General features: G+C 34.1%; 1 protein-coding gene across 4 annotated transcripts in view; it reads left to right on the forward strand.

Moving 5' to 3' along the window:
- The window catches only part of LOC149784417 (protein PHTF2-like), a 124,894-nt gene extending 106,150 nt beyond the window's left edge, over positions 1-18,744 (forward strand). For 3 of the 4 annotated variants that reach the window (XM_089932473.1, XM_089932472.1, XM_089932474.1), the window contains exons 15-16: positions 967-1,218; positions 5,923-18,744. In XM_089932473.1, coding sequence (XP_089788599.1) covers positions 967-1,218; positions 5,923-6,075 — 405 coding nt within the window. In that variant the 3' untranslated portion in view covers positions 6,076-18,744. The remainder of the gene's footprint in view (positions 1-966; positions 1,219-5,922) is intronic. The other variant, XR_016413855.1, reaches the window with a different exon arrangement.
- Positions 18,745-21,531: the final 2,787 nt, after the last annotated feature.

Raw genomic sequence — 21,531 nt, forward strand, 5'->3', positions numbered from 1 at the left:
GTATGAATCAAAAACGCTGCCCAAATTATGTGGATGACATGCATTGAAGACCATAAAGGCACTTGATTTTGACTTTGAAGGTCAAGTTCACAGTGATTTATGAGAGTCACTTTAATGCCATATGCCTTGTTCAAAGTTTTTTTGTAGCTTGTATGTTGGAAACCATTTGTCATAATCAGTATGAATGAATGGCCTATGTCCAGAATACTGATCATAAAATTTAGGAATTGAAGGCCTCAGCTTTCAATAATAATGAGTAGCTAACTGAAAAAAGGTCTGAACTATCCATATTACTAATCATAAGGAATTGAAGGTCTGAATTGTCCAGAAAATTAGTCAGAAATTATAGGAATTAAAGGCCTAAACTGTCCAGAATACTAATCATAAGTTACAAGTATAGGAATTAAAGGCCTGAGCTGTCCATAATACTAATCATAGGTTACAAGTATAGGAATTAAAGGCCTGAGCTGTCCATAATACTAATCATAAGCTACAAGTATAGGAATTAAAGGCCTGAGCTGTCCAGAATACTAATCATAAGCTACAAGTATAGGAATTAAAGGCCTGAGTTGTCCGTAATACTAATCATAAGCTACAAGTATAGGAATTAAAGGCCTGAACTGTCCAGAATACTAATCATAAACTACAAGTATAGGAATTAAAGGCCTAAACTGTCCATAATACTAATCATAGGTTACAAGTATAGGAATTAAAGGCCTGAGCTGTCCATAATACTAATCATAAGCTACAAGTATAGGAATTAAAGGCCTGAGCTGTCCATAATACTAATCATAGGTTACAAGTATATGAATAAAAGGCCTGAGCTGTCCAGAATACTAATTATAAGTTATTGTTATCAAAGGCCTGAGCTATCCACATTTACAAGTCAGAAGTTATAGGAACTTCTTGTACAATTGACATAAAAAAGGAATACAATCTGAAATTTATTTTCTGTGTCAATTTCAGTTATTGCAGGAGCCTGATACATACCTGGACTGTCTATGTAATTGGGAGTTGTTGGTGTGGTGCCTGGCACTTGGAGTATACCTCCTCCGCTTCATGACACTGGGGCTTAAAATAAACAAAAAATATCGCAACTTGTCAGTATTGATTACTGAGCAAATCAACTTGTACCTGCAGATGGAACAAAAGCCACATAAGAAGGAGGAACTGATGGTGTCCAATAATGTGCTTAAGTTGGCAGAGAGTCTAATTAAGGTGGGTTTTAAAGATTTAATGACAAATATTGTCAGCTGTTTTATCCTTGAAAAAAGGAGGCCACAGTAACCTATATTTTGTGTCACTTTTTTAATGGATAACAGCATCATTAACATCAGCATTAAGATACCTTTTTACATGCATTTGCAGGCATGACATCAAATTTCATGGGGTGGGGGTGGGGGTGGTGTAGGCATGTTGATTTGGTCCGTCCGACTGTCAGTCCCAAAAGTTTTTTTTTTAGCAAGATTGTGCAAAAACACTCTGTGCAAATAATAGAAATCTGGCAAGCATATTTGTGTGCATATGTAGATGACCCAAGTACAGTAAATTGCTTTTAACTAACTGAAATTTTGTACATTTGTGACATGGTTTGGAGCTTGTTGAAATTGGACATTTCTGACATTATTCTTTATAGAAAAGTTTAGTAAAAATCTTTAAAGTTCCACAGGTGAAATTTTATAAGCATATTTGTATTTCAGTATGGATCACCTGATTAGATTTTCAGGCCATCACAGCACATTTTCAGGGTTAATGCATTTTAAAACTTGTTCGATTTATAATTTTTAAAAATAAAGGCCTTGTTCTCATGACAAAGCAAAACAATATAAGGTAGATGGATGAAATTTGGCTGGCTGAGTTGTCTTAAGACATAGAAGGTCTGGTTAGATTTGCATATCATTATATCTGGGGTTTTTTAAATAGGCCGTTGCAGATAAACTTAAATTGTGTATACATTTGAAACTTTGGGGGACAAAAATAATGTTAGCATGATTAAGTAAATCACATTTGAGGTAGACCAATGTAGTTTTGCATGCATGATTAAGCAAATCAGACTTGAGGTAGACCAGTGTAGTTTTGCATGCATGATTAAGCAAATCACACTTGAGGTAGACCAATGTAGTTTTGCATGCATGATTAAGCAAATCAAACTTGAGGTAGACCAATGTAGTTTTGCATGCATGATTAAGCAAATCAGACTTGAGGTAGACCAATGTAGTTTTGCATGCATGATTAAGCAGATCACACTTGAGGTAGACCAATGTAGTTTTGCATGCATGATTAAGCAAATCAGACTTGAGGTAGACCAATGTAGTTTTGCATGCATGATTAAGCAAATCACACTTGAGGTAGACCAGTATAATTTTGCATGCATGTTTTCAATGTACATATAGATGACCTGATTAGATTTTCATGCAGTTAAACAGCATTTTAAATTTTTAAAAACTTTGATGGGCATATATATTCTACAATGATTAATGTTTCTTTTTCGGCGTATTAAGGAAATAAAATATGGAAGTGTATACTATATATCCAAACTCAGTACAGCATATGTAAGGTATAATATATATATACAAAGATTAGTACAGCCCATGTAATGTTTCATGTACATGCAAGCTCTGTACAGTCCATCAAGGCATTTGTACAAGACAGCCCACTTAGGTGTAGTATTATGCACAAAGCAGACTCACTACTGTCCATCAAGGCATTTGTACAAGTAAATTCGCCCACTTAGGTGTAGTATTATGCACAAAGCAGACTCACTACTGTCCATCAAGGCATTTGTACAAGTAAATTATCCCACTTAGGTGTAGTATTATGCACAAAGCAGACTCATGAAGTCTATCAAGGCATTTGTACAAGTAAACACAGCCCACTTAGGTGTAGTATTATGCACAAAGCAGACTCATTAAGTCTATCAAGGCATTTGTACAAGTAAACACAGCCCACTTAGGTGTAGCATTATACACAAAGCAGACTCAATACAGTCCATCAAGGCATTTTTACAAGTAAAGACAGTCCATTTATGTGTAGTATTATGTACAAAGCAGACTCAATACAGTCTATCAGGGCATTTGTAAAAGTAAAGACAGCCCATTTAGGTGTAGTATTATGTACATATAAGCTCAAAACAGTAACTGACTTGGGTATTATGTACAAATAAGTTCAATACAGTTAACTGACTTAGGTATAATGTACATAGAAGTTCAATACAGTTAACTGACTTATGTATAATGTACATGTAAGCCGGATACAGTTAACTGACTTAGGTATAATGTACATGTAAGCCGGATACAGTTAACTGACTTAGGTATAATGTACATGTAAGCCAGATACAGTTAACTGACTTCGGTATAATGTACATGTAAGCCTGATGCAGCCTACTTAAGTACGTATTTTGTACTCATTACTGGCTACTTATAATAAGTACATATAAGCTCAATAGAGTCAGAGTAATTATGGTATAGTGAACATGTAAACCCATTAGTCCACTTAAGTAGGGTATTTCAGGGTGTTGTGTACATGTTATCTTAATACAGTCCACATCAATAAGATAGTATATACATGTAAGCTCAGTAAAGTCCCTCACTATAAAAGCTTCTGTATACTATGGTCCTTGTTATAACACAGTATGGTCATGGATTCATTTATGCTGACTGATTTATATTCATAGGATATACCCCAGTATAATAGGATGTGCTGATTGATTTATATTCATAGGATATACATACTATAGGATGTGCTGATTGATTTATGTTCATAGGATATACCCCAGTATAATAGGATGTGCTGATTGATTTATATTCATAGGATATACATACTATAGGATGTGCTGATTGATTTATGTTCATAGGATATACCCCAGTATAATAGGATGTGCTGATTGATTTATATTCATAGGATATACATACTATAGGATGTGCTGATTGATTTATGTTCATAGGATATACCCCAGTATAATAGGATGTGCTGATTGATTTATATTCATAGGATATACATACTATAGGATGTGCTGATTGATTTATATTCATAGGATATACATACTATAGGATGTGCTGATTTATTTATATTCATAGGATATACCCCAGTATAATAGGATGTGCTGATTGATTTATATTCATAGGATATACATACTATAGGATGTGCTGATTGATTTATGTTCATAGGATATACCCCAATATAATAGGATGTGCTGATTGATTGATGTTCATAGGATATACCCCAGTATAATAGGATGTGCTGATTGATTTATATTCATAGGATATACCCCAGTATAATAGGATGTGCTGATTGATTGATGTTCATAGGATATAACCAGTATAATATATGCTGATCAATTTATATTCATCAGATATTCCTATGATATGCTGATTTATTTATTTTCATAGGATATTCCCATGTTATGCTGATTGATTTATATTCATAGGATATACCCATGATATGCTGATCAATTTATATTCATAGGATAATTATAGTATGAAGTGCTGATTTATTTATATAACCAGTATATACCCCAGTATAACATGATGTCACCAATATCACACTTACGTTTCTCCCCATAACAATAGATAGAGGGATGGCTAAAAATAGGGCAAGTATACAAAGTCATGTATGTACTGATCTTTGTGCCATCCAAAGGCCTACATTCTGTGCTGGATTTTGATTGACATAATAATGGTTCAGTTTAGCTTGAAAAAAATTAGATATATATGCATATATTATTTGTGATTATAAGACTAAAGATATTTATAATGACATGGTCATTTGAAGATACATGAGCCAAATGAGTAACATCAGACTCACTTTATAATTACATGGTCACTTGAAGATACATGAGCCAAATGAGTAACATCAGACTCACTTTATAATTACATGGTCACTTGAAGATACATGAGCCAAATGAGTAACATCAGACTCACTTTATAATTACATGGTCACTTGAAGATACATGAGCCAAATGAGTAATATCAGACTCACTTTATAATTGCATGGTCACTTGAAGATACATGAGCCAAATGAGTAACATCAGACTCACTTTATAATTGCATGGTCACTTGAAGATACATGAGCCAAATGAGTAACATCAGACTCACTTTATAATGACATGGTCATTTGAAGATACATGAGCCAAATGAGTAATATCAGACTCACTTTATAATGACATGGTCACTTGAAGATACATGAGCCAAATGAGTAATATCACTCACTTTATAATGACATGGTCATTTGAAGATACATGAGCCAAATGAGTAACATCAGACTCACTTTATAATTACATGGTCACTTGAAGATACATGAGCCAAATGAGTAATATCAGACTCACTTTATAATTGCATGGTCACTTGAAGATACATGAGCCAAATGAGTAACATCAGACTCACTTTATAATTGCATGGTCACTTGAAGATACATGAGCCAAATGAGTAACATCAGACTCACTTTATAATGACATGGTCATTTGAAGATACATGAGCCAAATGAGTAATATCAGACTCACTTTATAATGACATGGTCACTTGAAGATACATGAGCCAAATGAGTAATATCACTCACTTTATAATGACATGGTCATTTGAAGATACATGAGCCATATGAGTATTATCAGACTCACTTTATAATGACATGGTCACTTGAAGATACATGAGCCAAATGAGTAATATCAGATTTACTTTATAATGACATGGTCATTTGAAGATACATAAGACAAATGAGCAATATCAGACTCAAGATAAATTTAATGAGTTGGTTATTTGAAGATACATGAGCCATATGAGTAATATAAGACTCACTTTATAATGACATGGTCATTTGAAGATACATAAGCCATATGAGCAATATCAGACTCACTTCAGCCTCTTGCTTCCTTTCTTTCTCTCATATAACAGTATGAGTAACAAAATCATTATCTTAAATGTTTTTCAGGAACTTGAGAGTCCATTCAAGATTTCTGGAATCTCAGCAAATCCATTCTTTTTGAATGTTACTAAGGTAGTTGTACTGTCAGCATTTTCTGCTGTCCTGTCCGAAATCCTGGGATTCAAGCTCAAGCTTACCAAGATTAAACTGAAGGATTAGTCGTTACAGTATCCAGTGATCTTTTGCAGAAAGGGTTACACCTAAGGTTGCCAAGATACAACTGAAGCTGTAGACACTTCAAAGCTTGTGTTCACACCAAATAATTTAAATTATTACTTGACATGATAATTCATATGGTTGTCATATCATAGTTGTCCTGTGTTTGCAGATAGGTTTGCACAGATGCTGTACATTATGAAGCCATATGATGATAAGGGCTTATTGACATCATCTCATTGGCTTTTTTTATCAATCTGTACAATTAAAACTGATGGTATGGCTTCCGTATTTTACATTATTTATAAATGCAAAAAACAACCGTTATACAATGCAAGAAGATTGGGGTCCTATCCATTCTACTTATGGGTGGGTGGGAATTAAACTTTTGATCTTTGGAATATGAACCAGACAGTATTCCAAATGATCTACCTAAGCTCAGAATAGTCCCTGATAAACTGGCACTATATATCTAGCTGTTTTTTCATGCTTGGCTGCATTATGTATGTGGTTATATACTGGCATATATACATGTATACTGACCACAAACAAATTTTGGTGCTTGAATAATCTGGAGTAGATAGATTAAAGGTCCCTTTTGACAAAATTGAACTAACAAGACCTCTGATGTCTTCCTTATGTCATCATTAGAAAGCCACTTGCTAAAGCAAAATCAGGCTGCATTTTTTATTTTTTTATTTTTACCAAATCTCTGTCAAGTTTTGTCATACATGATCTGCTTAAATTGTTAGACCTCCTCATATGATGGTAATTAAACGTAATTTTGAAGCAGGCATGTTATATAAAGTTAATACATGACAAAAAGTGAACGAGTGTTGGACCCTGTTTGAAATTTGTTTTTCATTGAGTAGGAAATCAGAAATATATGCAAACTTTATTCCTTTCTGCAATTTTGCAACATATAATGACTGATCTTCAGGTAGGTCCATTACCATATACCTTGTTATGTGTAGTATACATGCTCTTCAGGAAGTACATTATACTTTATACCTTGTTATGTGTAATATACATGCTTTTCAGGAGGTACATTATACTTATAATGTACCTACCTGAAGAGTATCCATGATGATACATTCTTACAGCCTTAAAATTTTGGGTATTACTGTGAAAAATCTATTTATCAAGGGAATACAAAGTGTCAAACTGAATAAATTATATAGCACATTTTAAATGAAGATCTTTTTTTATTTATATATTTCAAAAAGTATTAAATGGCAAAAATTTGGGTAGACTAAATGATGTATGACACTACTCAGATAGAGTAGCATCCCTTTTGTTGTAGTCGCAGGATTGTTTATTTCTTTTTCTTCTACATTTGTACCTTTCTGTGCAGAGTTAAGTAGCTTTTCGGATCTCCTTGAAATGAAACTCCAGGGTTGTACAAAGTATGGATATATATTATTGATTAAACTCGATGATGTATTATGTACCTCACTGAAGAGTTTCCATGACTATTGCTTGAGTACTAGGAGGAATGAAGTATTTATATGTTACTGATTTCATTGAGATCTACTTATAATAAGAACTGACAAGCATTGATAAAGATTCATCTTTTAATGACCTTTAGAATTCATGGTCCACTTTTTTAGCAACCTATCAGAAAAAGCATTGTGTTACAGATAGCATAGTTTAGTTTCATAAATGTGAAAATTGTCATTTGACTGGTGAATTAAAAGGGCAACAGAACATAACCTCATATTGGTGTTCATCAGATCTCTCTAATGTCGGGGATCTGAAATTTAATCAGAATGTGTCTATATTTATATATTTTTTTTGAAGGCATAATGCTTTAAAATGCTGTTGTATCTCTGCAGATTCAACTGAATTCCAAATGGAAAGCCAATTAATTGCTGCAGATAGGTGTATTTTGACTTTGTAAGTCTTTGTTATTTAAACATTTTTATAGTTCAAGAATGGACTACTTCATTTAAATTTCTGTTATATAATAGAATGGGAATTATTTCACCCCCAACATGTTATTAAAATGAAATTCAAATAGGAAACCTCACTCAGAAATGGTCTCCACATCAAGACTTAATACATAATGCAGTTGCTTTTTTCTTGATTTCTTGGGCTAAGAAAACAGAAAATGTTTTCTGTATGAAGCTGGACTAGAGGATCCCATCATACAAATGTCTCATTGACAGTTGATGGTGCTTTCAAGTTTTTAAAGCTTGCTTGCAGCAGGGGCAGTCATGTCTGTCTATACATCTGTCTGACTGGAGATGCCTGCTAGTAAGATTGCACAAAAATCAATCGGCATAGACAAATGAAATTTTGCTTGCATATTTGTATTGATATGTAGATGACCTGATTTGATTTACAGGTCATGAGAGCAGTTTTAGCTCTTCTAGTCATGGACCAGAATAGTTTAAGGTTTGGATTGCCTTGAAACTTGACACACACATTCATCCCAGGGTCTGGTTAGTTCTAATTCAAAAGGGTGCTGCTCTTGTATTAAGTATGGCTGCTACAGTAGCCATCTTGAAAATATTGTTTTTGCTACTCCTCCTAAATGGATAGGCATATCAACATGGGACTTTTTAAAAAAGATTTTTTACTATCTCCCTAAATTCTTTTTGGCCTGTATAATTCATTCTTTTCAAGGGAGTTTGGTTGGTTTCTTTCAAACACATTTTTGAAAACTTTTTGGATTTGTAAAATTTGCACAACAGCCTTGTTAGCATTTCTAAGTAAAAACTACTTGGAGTAGACACAGTTCTGTTCATATGTCTTTGACCTAAAAAGATTTTTACTTTACAATAGCAATTTTTCAGTCCTTTTTTAAAAGCATATTTTAGATTCCTGGTCATAAGACTGTGATGGTTTAAGGTACGTGCCTGTATCTGTTGTCCATTATTTGCTGTGTGTCTTGCCATCAACATTTGCTTGCTACCACTCTGGAGTGAATATTTCTGTTCTGATTACAATTAAGCTTTGAATCTTTATCATCAACATCTTGAATGAGGTGGATAATGAGCGCAATCCATGCATTTCAACTAGGTGAACTTGTATCAGACTTGTTAATTTTTCAACCACTCTGGAGGTCAGTTTCTGATCCAGTTTTAATCAGACTTGGAAGTTATGCTTATATGATCAAGAGCTGTCAAGTTTGATGATGGGTAAGATCCACATGTGCGATGATCTTGCAGTTTGATTTTGCTGAGCGTGCTACTTCTCTGGAGGCCATATTTCTGAATAAGTTTTGATCAGACATGGAATATAAGTATGTCATAGATCTCGGATGATTTTGATGATGATGATCATTGCATATTAATGAGGGTATGTTGAATATGAATGGCTAATTTCATTACCAATCTGGGGGCCATACTTTCTGATGTCATTTGATGAAACTTACACACATCTGCATTCATATTATTTTGGAAGGGGACCCGAGTGGTCGAGTGGTCTAAAGCGCTCTCTGTTACGGATCATTGCCATCTCACCACTGTCTGCGTGGGTTCAGGTCTAGGAGTATGTGAGAAAGCTTGCCAGGAGCTTCTTGTGGGTTGGTGGTTCTTCCAGGGTTTTCCCAGGTTCTTCCTTCATCATTAATTCTGGCTGCCATGCATAGCCTATCGTCTGCTGAAAAATGGAGTTAAACCCCACAACAACATTATTTAGGTGCCTTGTTATAATACCTTATTTCCATGTATTTTCCATACAACTCAGATTGGTATCAACCCAGATCTGTTGTCACATTATTTTTGTCCCTTGCAAGATCATATATACATATTTATAATCAATACAGCTGGGAACACTGTTGACTCAGAACTGCCATACCCATGTATAATCAATACAAATTAGATCACTGTTGACTCAGATCTGCCATACTCATATATAATCCATACAAATGAGAACACATGTTGACTCAAATCTGCCATACCCATGTATAATCCATACAAATGGAACACTGTTGACTCAGCTTTGCCATACCCATGTATAGCCATACCCATGTATAATCCATACAAATGAGAACAGTGTTGACTCAGCTCTGCCATACCCATGTATAGCCATACCCATGTATAATCCATACAAATGAGGTCACTGTTGACTCAGATCTGCCATACCCATGTATAATCGATACAAATGAGAACAATGTTGACTCAGATCTGCCATACCCATGTATAATCCATACAAATGAGAACGCTGTTGACTCAGATTTGCCATACCCATGTATAATCCATACAAATGAGAACACTGTTGACTCAGATCTGCCATACCCATGTATAATCCATACAAATGAGAACACTGTTGACTCAGATCTGCCATACCCATGTATAATCCATACAAATGAGAACAGTATCATCCCAGACGTGTTACAGGTGATATGGCCTGGAAATCTTAAAGGCCTATGCTCAATTTTTTTGAGTTTAAGAATGGAATGATGATGGGAATAGAAGTCCCTGATCCAAAGAAATCTGCTGCATTCATAATCACTCCAGTTTTTTGCAAAAATTAAAATTGAATGAAATTACAGTACCAGGTTACTATGGTTTTATTAATATCCGTGGTAGTCTGTTTGACTCCATATTCGTTTCTGTAGGTGTTCCCAAGAATCCATCCTGGGACCTCATGTTTGTAAAATTTATCTTAAAGAAATTGAAGCAAAGTTGTCCATGGATATAAATACTGTACTGCTTTGCTGCCATTTTTTTTGGATCAAATAAAGTCAGTTGGAGCTTACTGATACTTATAACAAATTATATCTCTACAGTGCAAGACAAACTGTTCTCCTGTGTTTTATAAATTATGAAGGAAATTGTGTTGACACTGTCGTATCTCTTAAAGTCAAGAATCAGTCAGTTTTAAGAGTTGAGAACTGTGACTACTTACTATTAGTCTGAACAGAAGTTATGTTAGCAGATTAAATAGATTTATATGAGATTTTCTTATTGATTCCAGTCCATACAGAGGCAAGTTTTTATAATCTCATTCTTCCGCATTATTTGTTGTTTGTGTCATATACCAAAGACTTGTATTAACAGGTGGAGGAAATATAAAATCATTGCATGGGCATAATTTGAAAATGTCATTACCATCCTGACACGACTGATATGCTCAACTAGCTCAGTATTTCAGAACATTATATACAGCAGATGCTGCCAAATGGGGAAGGTCATACATTACTTGGCTCCCAAACAAAACAATTAGTCATATTGAAGTCTTTTTTGGACTGTATACAACACTAGATCAATTTCAAAACTATATGTGAATATTGGTAGAGATGACAGTATTTATTATAAGTGTTTGGGGTCCAGGGAATAGAATGATCTCTCACTAGTTATACAGTTTGCTGTCAACTTTGAAAATGTATAGTATGCATGCCCAATGTATTAAATCTCCTGGAGAGATTTATTTTAATGTTTATTTCCTGTGATAAGTGATGTATCATGATTTAATTATTCATACCTCTTTTAGTTGTTTTGTGCATAATAATTTTGTGTGATCTGTTTGGTATTTAATAATGTCTTTTGGTCTGTGTGTTTGCAGTTTCTAAGGTATGTTTTACATCTACAGTATTTTGGTGTTGCATGTTCCATTTATTTTCATATTGTTTCTTGCCTACCTTCGTCCCCTGTCTTGTAGTAGTTGTCTTCTTATGTTATGTGTCATGTTGGGTGACATTTCACTTCTAGATATACTCCATTTTATGGAAACCTTGAAAATCAAGTGTTGCACCATTGACCAAGTATCCAACACAAATCTCATCCCAAATCCTGCAGCCTATCAAAAGTGACATTGCAAAAGTAAAGTCATATGTCATTGGTTGACAAAATCTCCATCTCTCAACCTCAGTCTCAGAAGTTTATTGATTTCCAGGAGATCATAAAAATCTGGACTTTTGTTCATAATTGAGTTTGCACCAACAACCAGTCAATATTTGTTTTCCCAAAATAAAACCTGTTTGATTGGTTGACACCAGATATGAAGCTCAGATTTAATCTCAAAAGTGTAATGCTTTTCAGGCCTGAATGTAAACTGTTTAAAGTTGGATGTGGATGATATATGGATTATATGGTAAATAAATTGGGTATGGATTATACATGAATTTATGTGGGGAATCAGTTGGGTGTGGATAATACATGGATTTATGTAATAAATAAATTGGGTGTGGATTATACATGGACCTAACATGGTAAATAAATTGGGTGTGGATTAGACATGGATTTATGTAATAAATCAATTGGGTGTGGATTATACATGGACCTAACATGGTAAATAAATTGGGTGTGGATTAGACATGGATTTATGTAATAAATCAATTGGATGTGGATTATACATGGACCTAACATGATAAATAAATTGGGTGTGGATTAGACATGGATTCACATGGTAAATAAATTGGGTTTTGATTATAAATGGACTCATGGTAAATAAATTGGGTGTGGATTATACATGAATTTATATGATAAATAATTTGGTGCCAGTACAATTTTAAATGAAAATTTTGTGTGATGTAGTATTTAAGCAGTTTCTGGTTTGAGATTTGTCAACATTTAGAATTTGTTGATAGATTTTAGCTGACTAATAGATGAGTATTTGAACAATTTATGTGTTTATTTTTATAGTTGCCCAAATTATTGTAACGTACAGTGAAACTCTTGTAAACCAGACACTTATTAGACCCAGATTATACTGTTCTGTACAGATGGCCAGTATATGGAAATTTAATTATTATTAGAACAGTCTTTTGGCAGTCCAAATATATGGTCATTTTGTAGAATAAGTTGACTTTCAGAATGACTTGTTTCAAGAATTTTCAAGGTACTATGTAATTTTGCCAAACATATTAGATGAAGTCTGAAGTGTATAAAAGGGAAGTACTTCAAGTATATTTTGGAAAATATTTATGGAATTATTACTTTTAACTTTCTAATTGCTCATTTACTTGTAAGTTATAAAATTATTGAATATACAACACTCCTGCACTATAAGACCCTTCATTATAACACAGTTATTGTTATAAGGCCTTTCATTATAACACAGTTCTTGTTATAAGGCCTTTCATTATAACACAGTTCTTGTTATAAGGCCTTTCATTATAACACAGTTCTTGTTATAAGGCAAGTATGGTCATGAATCCCATTCATTAAGTTGTATGTTGTACATCATTATAAGGTGGTCTCATTATATGAAGATATACTGTATGGCTGCCGTGGACAGTGTTATAACGAAGGAGTGTTCTTGTTTAAAGGACAGTGTTATAATGAGGGAGTGCTCTTGTTGAAAGGTCATGTAAGCCAAAACACTTTGCTGTTCACAAAGCAAGCCAGTAAGCTACTTGTCAATTTATAGTTTGTTTTATTTTTGCCAAGCAAAATATTAGGATATAAACTTTTCCATTATGCTAACATTTTTCTCATAGAGACGGGAATGTTTACAAGTGTTGGTTGTTTGTCAGCTTTTATCATGCCATTGCACATATATGAATCAACAAAAAACAAAAGAAGTTGGTTCATTTCTCACCTTTCACATACCTTGACAGTATTGAAACACAGTACGGCTGTACTTACCCATACTGGGAGAGAGAGGGGCATTGAGATGCTTAAGTATTTTTGCAAAGAGAGGTGAAACTCGTGAGGTAAAATTATGTACCAGATCTGCTCGTGTATAACTCTGATCCATCTGCAAAGAACATGGAACCTGATCTGTCATCAGATAATGCACTGGCAGATCAGGGTCTGTGTTGTTTGTTCTACAGATTATTCCTAACAAACTGCATAGACCTGGATTCGCTAGTGCATTATGCAGTGGTAGACCTGGGTCTGTGTTGTTTGCAGTTGGATTGGACTTGTAAATGAATGTATACGGTAATTATGAATTGCATTCCTTCAAGATTTTGCAAAAATACTACTGCAGTTACCAGGAATGTAAAATTCTACATGCCTTTTGTAGATAATTGATTTTATCATTTATCACATTGGCTATGCCCTGCTGTACATAATTGATTTTATCATTTATCACATTGGCTATGCCCTGCTGTACATAATAGATTTTATCATTTATCACATTGGCTATGCCCTGCTGTACATAATAGATTTTATCATTTATCACATTGGCTATGCCCTGCTGTACATAATTGATTTTATCATTTATCACATTGGCTATGCCCTGCTGTACATAATTGATTTTATCATTTATCACAGTGACTATTTAAGTATAGTTTGTGAAATAGGAGGAGACGCCAGTATAATTTTATCAATATGAAGCATCCAGAAGTATGTACAATGAATTCCTGCCTGTTACTTAGAAATTAATTATAAAATTTTGTATATTTAATTTTCACATAGCCTAAAATATTAGTGTTCACTGGAAAAACGTGCAAAATATATGTATGTTAGTTTCTTTTAATATTTAGTCAGTAGATAATGTATAATTTTAAGCAGAGTAATGTCATAAAATGATATGCATGGCTTGTTGCATGAAATACAAGCACATTTGTGTTGATCATATGCATTTCATAGTTTGCTTTTAGTTTCTTTATTTAAGATAACCAAATATTGATCTATTTATGGATTTATAACAGTATTTTAAAATAGCTAGATAATGTACACTTGTGAAATGTAGACTAGTTTAGGCAGATCTCTTTGCAGTAATTGTTTGTATTCATATATGCTTAAAATGGATTATGTATTAGTCAGAGTTGTAGTTTCGTTTTCTTTTTTCTTGTATTACACAAACCAAATTGAAAAGAAAGTAGATCCAGATCTGCTGGCAGATCATCACAGCAGATCTCTGACTTTGCTTTTCACAGGTAGATAATTAGACATAGGTAACTTGGGTGATTTTGTAGTTCACTTTTAGATAATCACTTTGTTCAGCTGAATAGCCTTCATGTAACGGTAGATTGGTGATATTTGTCAAGTAATTTTTGTCAGAATGAGAATGATGAGGGTATTTTAATTCCAATTTTGTTATGGAATGGTACATTGAAATATTTCTGCAGAGTGTATTGGGTTTCATTAAATATTTCCCATAGTTTAATGGGTTTCATTAAACATGTCACACAGTTTAATGGGTTTCATTAAATATTTCATAGCTTAATGGGTTTCATTAAACATTTCACACATTTTAATGGATTTCATTAAATATTTCCCATAGTTTAATGGGTTTCACTAAACATGTCACAGTTTAATGGGTTTCATTAAATATTTTCCATAGTTTAATGGATTTTATTAAATATTTCCCAGTTTAATGGGTTTCATTGACTATTTCCCCACAATGTAATGAGTTTCATTAAACATTTCCTCACAGTGTATTGGGTTTCATTAAACATTTCCACAGTGTATTGGGTTTCATTAAATATTTCCCAGTGTAATGGGTTTCATTCAGCATTTCCCCACATTAAAATAAGTTTCATTAATCATTTCCCCACAATGTAATGAGCTTCATTAAATATTTCTTCACAGTGTAATAGATTTCACGTTTTTTTAAAACTTGTAACCAGTTTACAACACATTACACTTGAACCTATTTAGACAATAAAATAAAATTATTAGAATGATACAGAATCTTATAAAATTAAACATGAATTTGTCTTAAATCAGTATAATGGGGAAATTTAACTTGGCAGAAATTTATATAGCAGCTGTGAATAGAAGATTTTATATGAGTGTTATTTTCAAATGAATTCTGAATAGAGTCAATGAGGGAAAAAGTTATTGAAGAGAATTTGATAGGAAATTATATATATATAAAGACATTTTTGGGAATAGTTTAACCTTCATTAATGTATAAATAACTTGAAATTGAAGATAAAAGACAGTTATGCTCTGCCATTGTTTATAAAATTGATCTGCATGAATGTTTGTCTTTTTAAGAACAAAACCATACCTGCACTGATTGTGTACTTGTGTGTTTTGGGAAATTAAGAATGTGTTCATTGTAGAAGGGCATTTATAATAGCAAGGTTTTTCTCAAGCCCAGATAAGTCAAGGTCAGGATAATTGATGAAAAGAAGGAAAATGGTTTCTGCACAGTAACAATCGCTTTATCTCACTAGACACAATATTGTGAATGGCTACTAATTGGGGGTAAGGAAAATGCTTATTGGTTTTAGGCATTAAAATGTCAAAGGTCATGGCCAGGGACTGAAAGAATCAAAATAGTCTGTACAGTAACATTAGTTCTATATCACAGACCTGAACCAAACTTTGTTGTGGATGTCTTGCAAGGAAGAGACCTCTTGATTTGGGGTTCACTTTGACTGTGAGCAGTAAAATATATCTCCCCATTCAATTTTTGGTAAATCATCAAAGTTTGTGGTGATTTACAGTTTGGGTGAGAAAGAAGTCTGTTAATTTAGCAGTCAAAAGACTGAGGTCACTGTGATTAAAAAAAAAGAAAAATAGTTTTTCCACAGTAACTTTAGTTCTTTGATGCATATGGTGAACCAAAATCTGTGCAGGATTGCATTTTGGTTATGGAACAGGACTGTTCATTTTTGGGGTCAAAGGTCAAGGTCACAGGCTTATGAAATGGATTTTGCAGAACAACTTTGTTTCTGAAATAAGTTCTTCAGCCAAACATACTAGATAACTTGCACATAGGGTTATTAAAAACACCTAGAGATCCTGGGTCAAAGGGTCAGTGATCAATTTAAATAAGAAAGTAATGGTTTTGGAATGTTTAGTTCAAGACCACGTACCCATACCAGAGATCCTAGTCATTGAAACCTGTTGTTCAATACTCTTCCAAATCAACTATACCCTATTAGTGCCTACTCAGAGGCCTATAAAATACACAGGATGGGTGTAATATATTATTCATTGAGCATATAGGTCTATAAAATACACAGGATGGGTGTGATGTCTTATTTGATGGAGCAGCTATTGCACAGTGGTTATCACGCCTGACCTGTAACTGGATGGGTGCAGGTTCATTTCTTACCATTGAATTATTCCAGGCTGGTTACAGTGGTGTTCCATTAGGCAAGGCACTTGCCGTGTAAATTTACAGTACAACATGAGTTGCTGTGCTGTAAAACACCGAACCAGACTAAATTAGCAGTGTGTAGATAGTGGTCTCAACATTTAGGCCTGACCTTGCAATATTTGGGCTTTAATGGTTCAACAAGCAGAATGTTTTCTTTAATGCTTTTTGCAATAGTATCTTGGTCTTACTTGATTAATGAATTTTTTCAATAGCAAAATGATTTATTTTTTTTGCATTTAATCTATTTATATTAATTTTATGTTTATCTGTTTATATGTGTTGGCTGAAGTAGTTAATCAGATGAATTTGGATCTTGGATAGAATTTAGCATGTAATGTCACATTTCACGTTCATATAAGATATTGTATTAATATTATGTCACAATTTTCCAAAGCTTTACGTTTGTTTTCTTGTGAAGTGTTTTTGGTATTTGTGTTATATAAATATACAGTATGTAGATATGGTGTCTAGTTGTACATGATATGCAGTTCGGACTTTGTGACTATCATTGAAAGCATTGTAGAAGTATTCATAAGCAATTTATCGATACTGCTTTCATTAAATCTTTAATCTTGCCAGTGTGAGAAAAAAAATAGTTTAGTGCAAAACATTTGATCATTTCAGATTGCATTTAAAGCTTCGGATGTGATGTTGTCTTATAAAGTCAGTTGTGTTTGGTTTGCTTGGAAAGTTTGAAGAAAATTATTTTCATTATAATTGTTGATTGGAGTTATGGCCCTTGAGTATACTAGCTACATAATAGAATGAAGATGTTAAATTATGTTTCAAAGACAAGATTGACTCCTCCTTTGCCTCACATATAGTGTGGATTATTCACCAGTTTTCCTATTTTCAGGATATATAATTTATGTTTGCCATTGTTCCTTTGCCATAGATTTCCAGAGCTTTTCTTCTTTAAAAGGTCATAATCAGGTTTTCTTAATAAGTGGCTGAAAGCATTAAGCTTTGGAGTGTTAGGAATCTTGTTGAAATAAAGCCTGCATGGTTTTCCAGACTACTGGTATTAACACATAGATAATACATGCATGGTTTTCCAGACTACAGGTATTAACACATGCTTCGTTCTTTTTATGCTCCTGCAACATTCAGTAGAGTTTGGTGAGAGTCCTGTCATAATTGTCACTCGGTCAGATTTCAGTTTTGAGATCAAATCCAAGTTTACATTGGCCAACATTGGACAAATAGCATGCTTTTGCAGTCCCTTCCTTGGCCTAATGTTAGGAACTTCATTTACACTCAATAACTTCTTGGCAATGCATTATGAAATTTATTTACACTCAATAACTTCTTGGTCTTGTGTCAAGAAATTCATCTACACTTAATAATTTCTTGGCCTTGTGTTACAAAAATCATCTATACTCAGTAACTAAAAGAATATGTCTTAATACAGCTTTCCAAGTGTTCTTGATGGATAAAATGAAAAATGACAATGTTTTGTATTCTTTTTATACAAGAATTGTCTGCTTGTTCTTTTTTCTGATGAAGAATCTGTTAGGACAAATTCTCATTTAATTAGTATAACTGATACTGACTTCAAAAGAACTTCCACATTAATTTTCCCTTGTTTTTAGAAGTAAAAAAAGAGGGTTGTAAATATTTCTTGCATATTGTAAGGACTTTTGTTAACACTCCTGTGTTATTTATTTTGTAATTTTAGACATTGTTAATATTAAAGGTTGTGATGTTGTTGCAGTTTGATTTGGAGTTTTTATTTCATTGCCATTAAAATGGTGGACTTCTTTAAGAAATAATTGTACCTGTCTCAGGAAAGTGGATGCAAATGCAGATGCAGTTTACTTTTCTTTTTTAGCTGACATAGCTAGAAGAAAAGTTTGCTGATGGTATTACCCTTGTTCAAATATGCATTTTGTGCCATCCATTCCTATTTTCAATTTCTGGTAAAAAATAAAGTTTAAAAAAGCAAACGACGGAACACTTTCAGCAGACATTGGCGCAGAGCATTTTCACATGGTTTTATTTTTAAATTGGCAAGAATGATGATAATATGCCATCAGATATTACCATCATTACGAAAAATAAAACAGCCTGTTGGCCACAGCCATGTGGCTGTAATGTCAGTTTAGGTTATGGTGTGGCTATGCATCTATCGGGCATCTTCCCAGAAGTTATGTACATCACTTTCACCAATGCCTGACGCATTAATATTATGAAATTACTAAGGAATAAAGACAAATATTGACTCAACAAGTCATCTCCCTGAGGAACATGACCAATCATATTTGCCTTCAGGAAATTTTTTTACGAGACAAAAATAATATTAATTAAAAAAAGTAACAACCTTCAACAAATTTTCCTAGAAATATTTCTAAGGCAGCTGTTTAATATTAGTCATAATAAAACTTCCCAGTCGAGCTAATTTCAGCACAATGCTATGCTACAGGCTATAGCTGTTTGTGTCTTACACCTTGCCTAGAGTATCATCTCACAAAAATTCTAGTCAGTCAATGTGATCTTTCCACAAGTATTGCAGTCAGTCGGTCTGGTCTTCCCACAAATAATCCAGTCATTGAATCTGAACTTCCCACAAGTACTCCAGTCAGTGAATCTAATCTTCCCATAAGCACTCCAGTGGGTGAATCTGATCTTCCCACAAGTACCTTAGTCAACCAATCCGATCTTCCCACAAGTACACCAGTCAACCAATCCGATCTTCCCACAAGGTCTCGTCAGTCAATCTGATCTATGCACAAGTAATCCAGTCAATTTGATCTTCCCACAAGTATTCAAGTCGGTGAGTCTGATCTTCCCAAAAGTACACCAGTCAATCACATCTTCCCATATGTACTCAGGTCAGTCTGATCTTGGCACAAGAAATCCAGTCAGTCTGATCTATCCACAAGTACTCCAGTCAGTTAATCTGATATTCCTACAAGTTCTCCCACAAGTACCCCATTCAATCAATCTGGTATTCCCACAAGTACTCCAGTCAATCGATCCGTTCTTACCAGAAGTACCCCAGTCAGTCTGATCTTCCGGCAAGTATTCCAGTCGCTGAATCTGATATTCACACAGGTAATCCAGTCAACCGATCTGATCTTCCCACGAGTACTCCAGTCAGTGAATCTTATGTTCCCGTAAGTACTCCAGTCAATCTTTTCTTCCAAAAGTACTCCAATCAATGAATATGTTCTTCCTACAAGTTCTCCAGTCAATAAATCCTATATTCTCCCAAGTACTCGAGTCAATGTGATCTTTCCACAAGTACTGCATTCAGTCAGTCTGGTTTTCCCATAAGGACTCCATTCAGTCAATCTAGTTTTCCTACAAGTACTCAAATACATGTAATTTTCCACAAGTACTCCAGTCGATTAATCTGATCTTACTTCACGTGCTCCAGTTAATCTGATCTTTCCACAAGTAATCCAGTCAATCAGTTTGATTTTCGCACAAGTACTCCAGTCACTGAATCTAATTTTCCTTAAGTATTCCAGTCAATCTTATATTCCTACAAGTACTCCAGTTGGTGAATATAATCTTTCTGAACGTTTTCCAGTCAATCAATCCGATTTTCCCACAAGTACTCCAGTCAGTCTGATCTCCCAACAAGTACTCCAGTCAATCCGATCTTCCCACAAGTGCTCCAGCCAGTGAAGCTGATCTTCGCATAAGCACTCCAATCAATCAATCTGATCTTCCCACAAGTACTCCAGTATATATCATCTTCCTACAATTACTCAAGTTAATCAATTTAGTCTTCCCACAAATATTAAAATCAATCTTATATTCCCACAAGTACTTCAGTCAATTAACCCCAACTTCCCACAAGCACTCCAGTCAATCTGATCTTCCCTCAAGTACTCCAGTCAGTGAATCTGACCATCCTATAAATACTACAGTCAATCTAATCTTTCTACAAGTATTCCAGTCGGTAAATCTGATCTTCCTATAAGTTTTCCAGTCAGTCAGTCTGACCTTCCCACAAGTAATCTAGTCAATCAGTCTGGTCTTCCCACAAGTATTCCAGTCAAGCAATCTGATTTTGACCATCATATTGAGCAGTTCCAAATACCTTTTATCTGATCCTAATTTGCGTCGGATTTCAAAATAATATAGAAGAGATAGGGAAAAAATACAAAGCTTTGTTTCAAAACACAATCTCGTTTTAATGAAACTCGTATACCTAGCTGCTTCCTGTCACGTGATCCTACAAATCACTGGACATGACCATCTGCAATCCATTTCTTTTATATTACCTTCTGAGAAGTGCGTGACGACCTCTGTGGTAGTGACCACTTTCAATATACCTAGGGAGTAATAAACACAAAACTTAAAGGCAGAGGTAGACATTGAATAAGACAGTTAAAAAAGTTGTAAATCCAACACTCGAATTTTCTAACACACTCAAGTATGTTGTTGCGAATACAATTAAAACATATGTCAACAAACTGTCATAAGATGTTACTTTCAGGACGCTTTCAGTGTATGGAAAATGTCCTTAGAGATTAGAATGCCTATCCG

The sequence above is a fragment of the Sinohyriopsis cumingii genome, chromosome 14 (genome assembly GCF_028554795.1).
Source record: "Sinohyriopsis cumingii isolate HCF-2022 chromosome 14, ASM2855479v2, whole genome shotgun sequence".
NCBI classification, from domain to species: Eukaryota; Metazoa; Mollusca; class Bivalvia; order Unionida; family Unionidae; genus Sinohyriopsis; species Sinohyriopsis cumingii.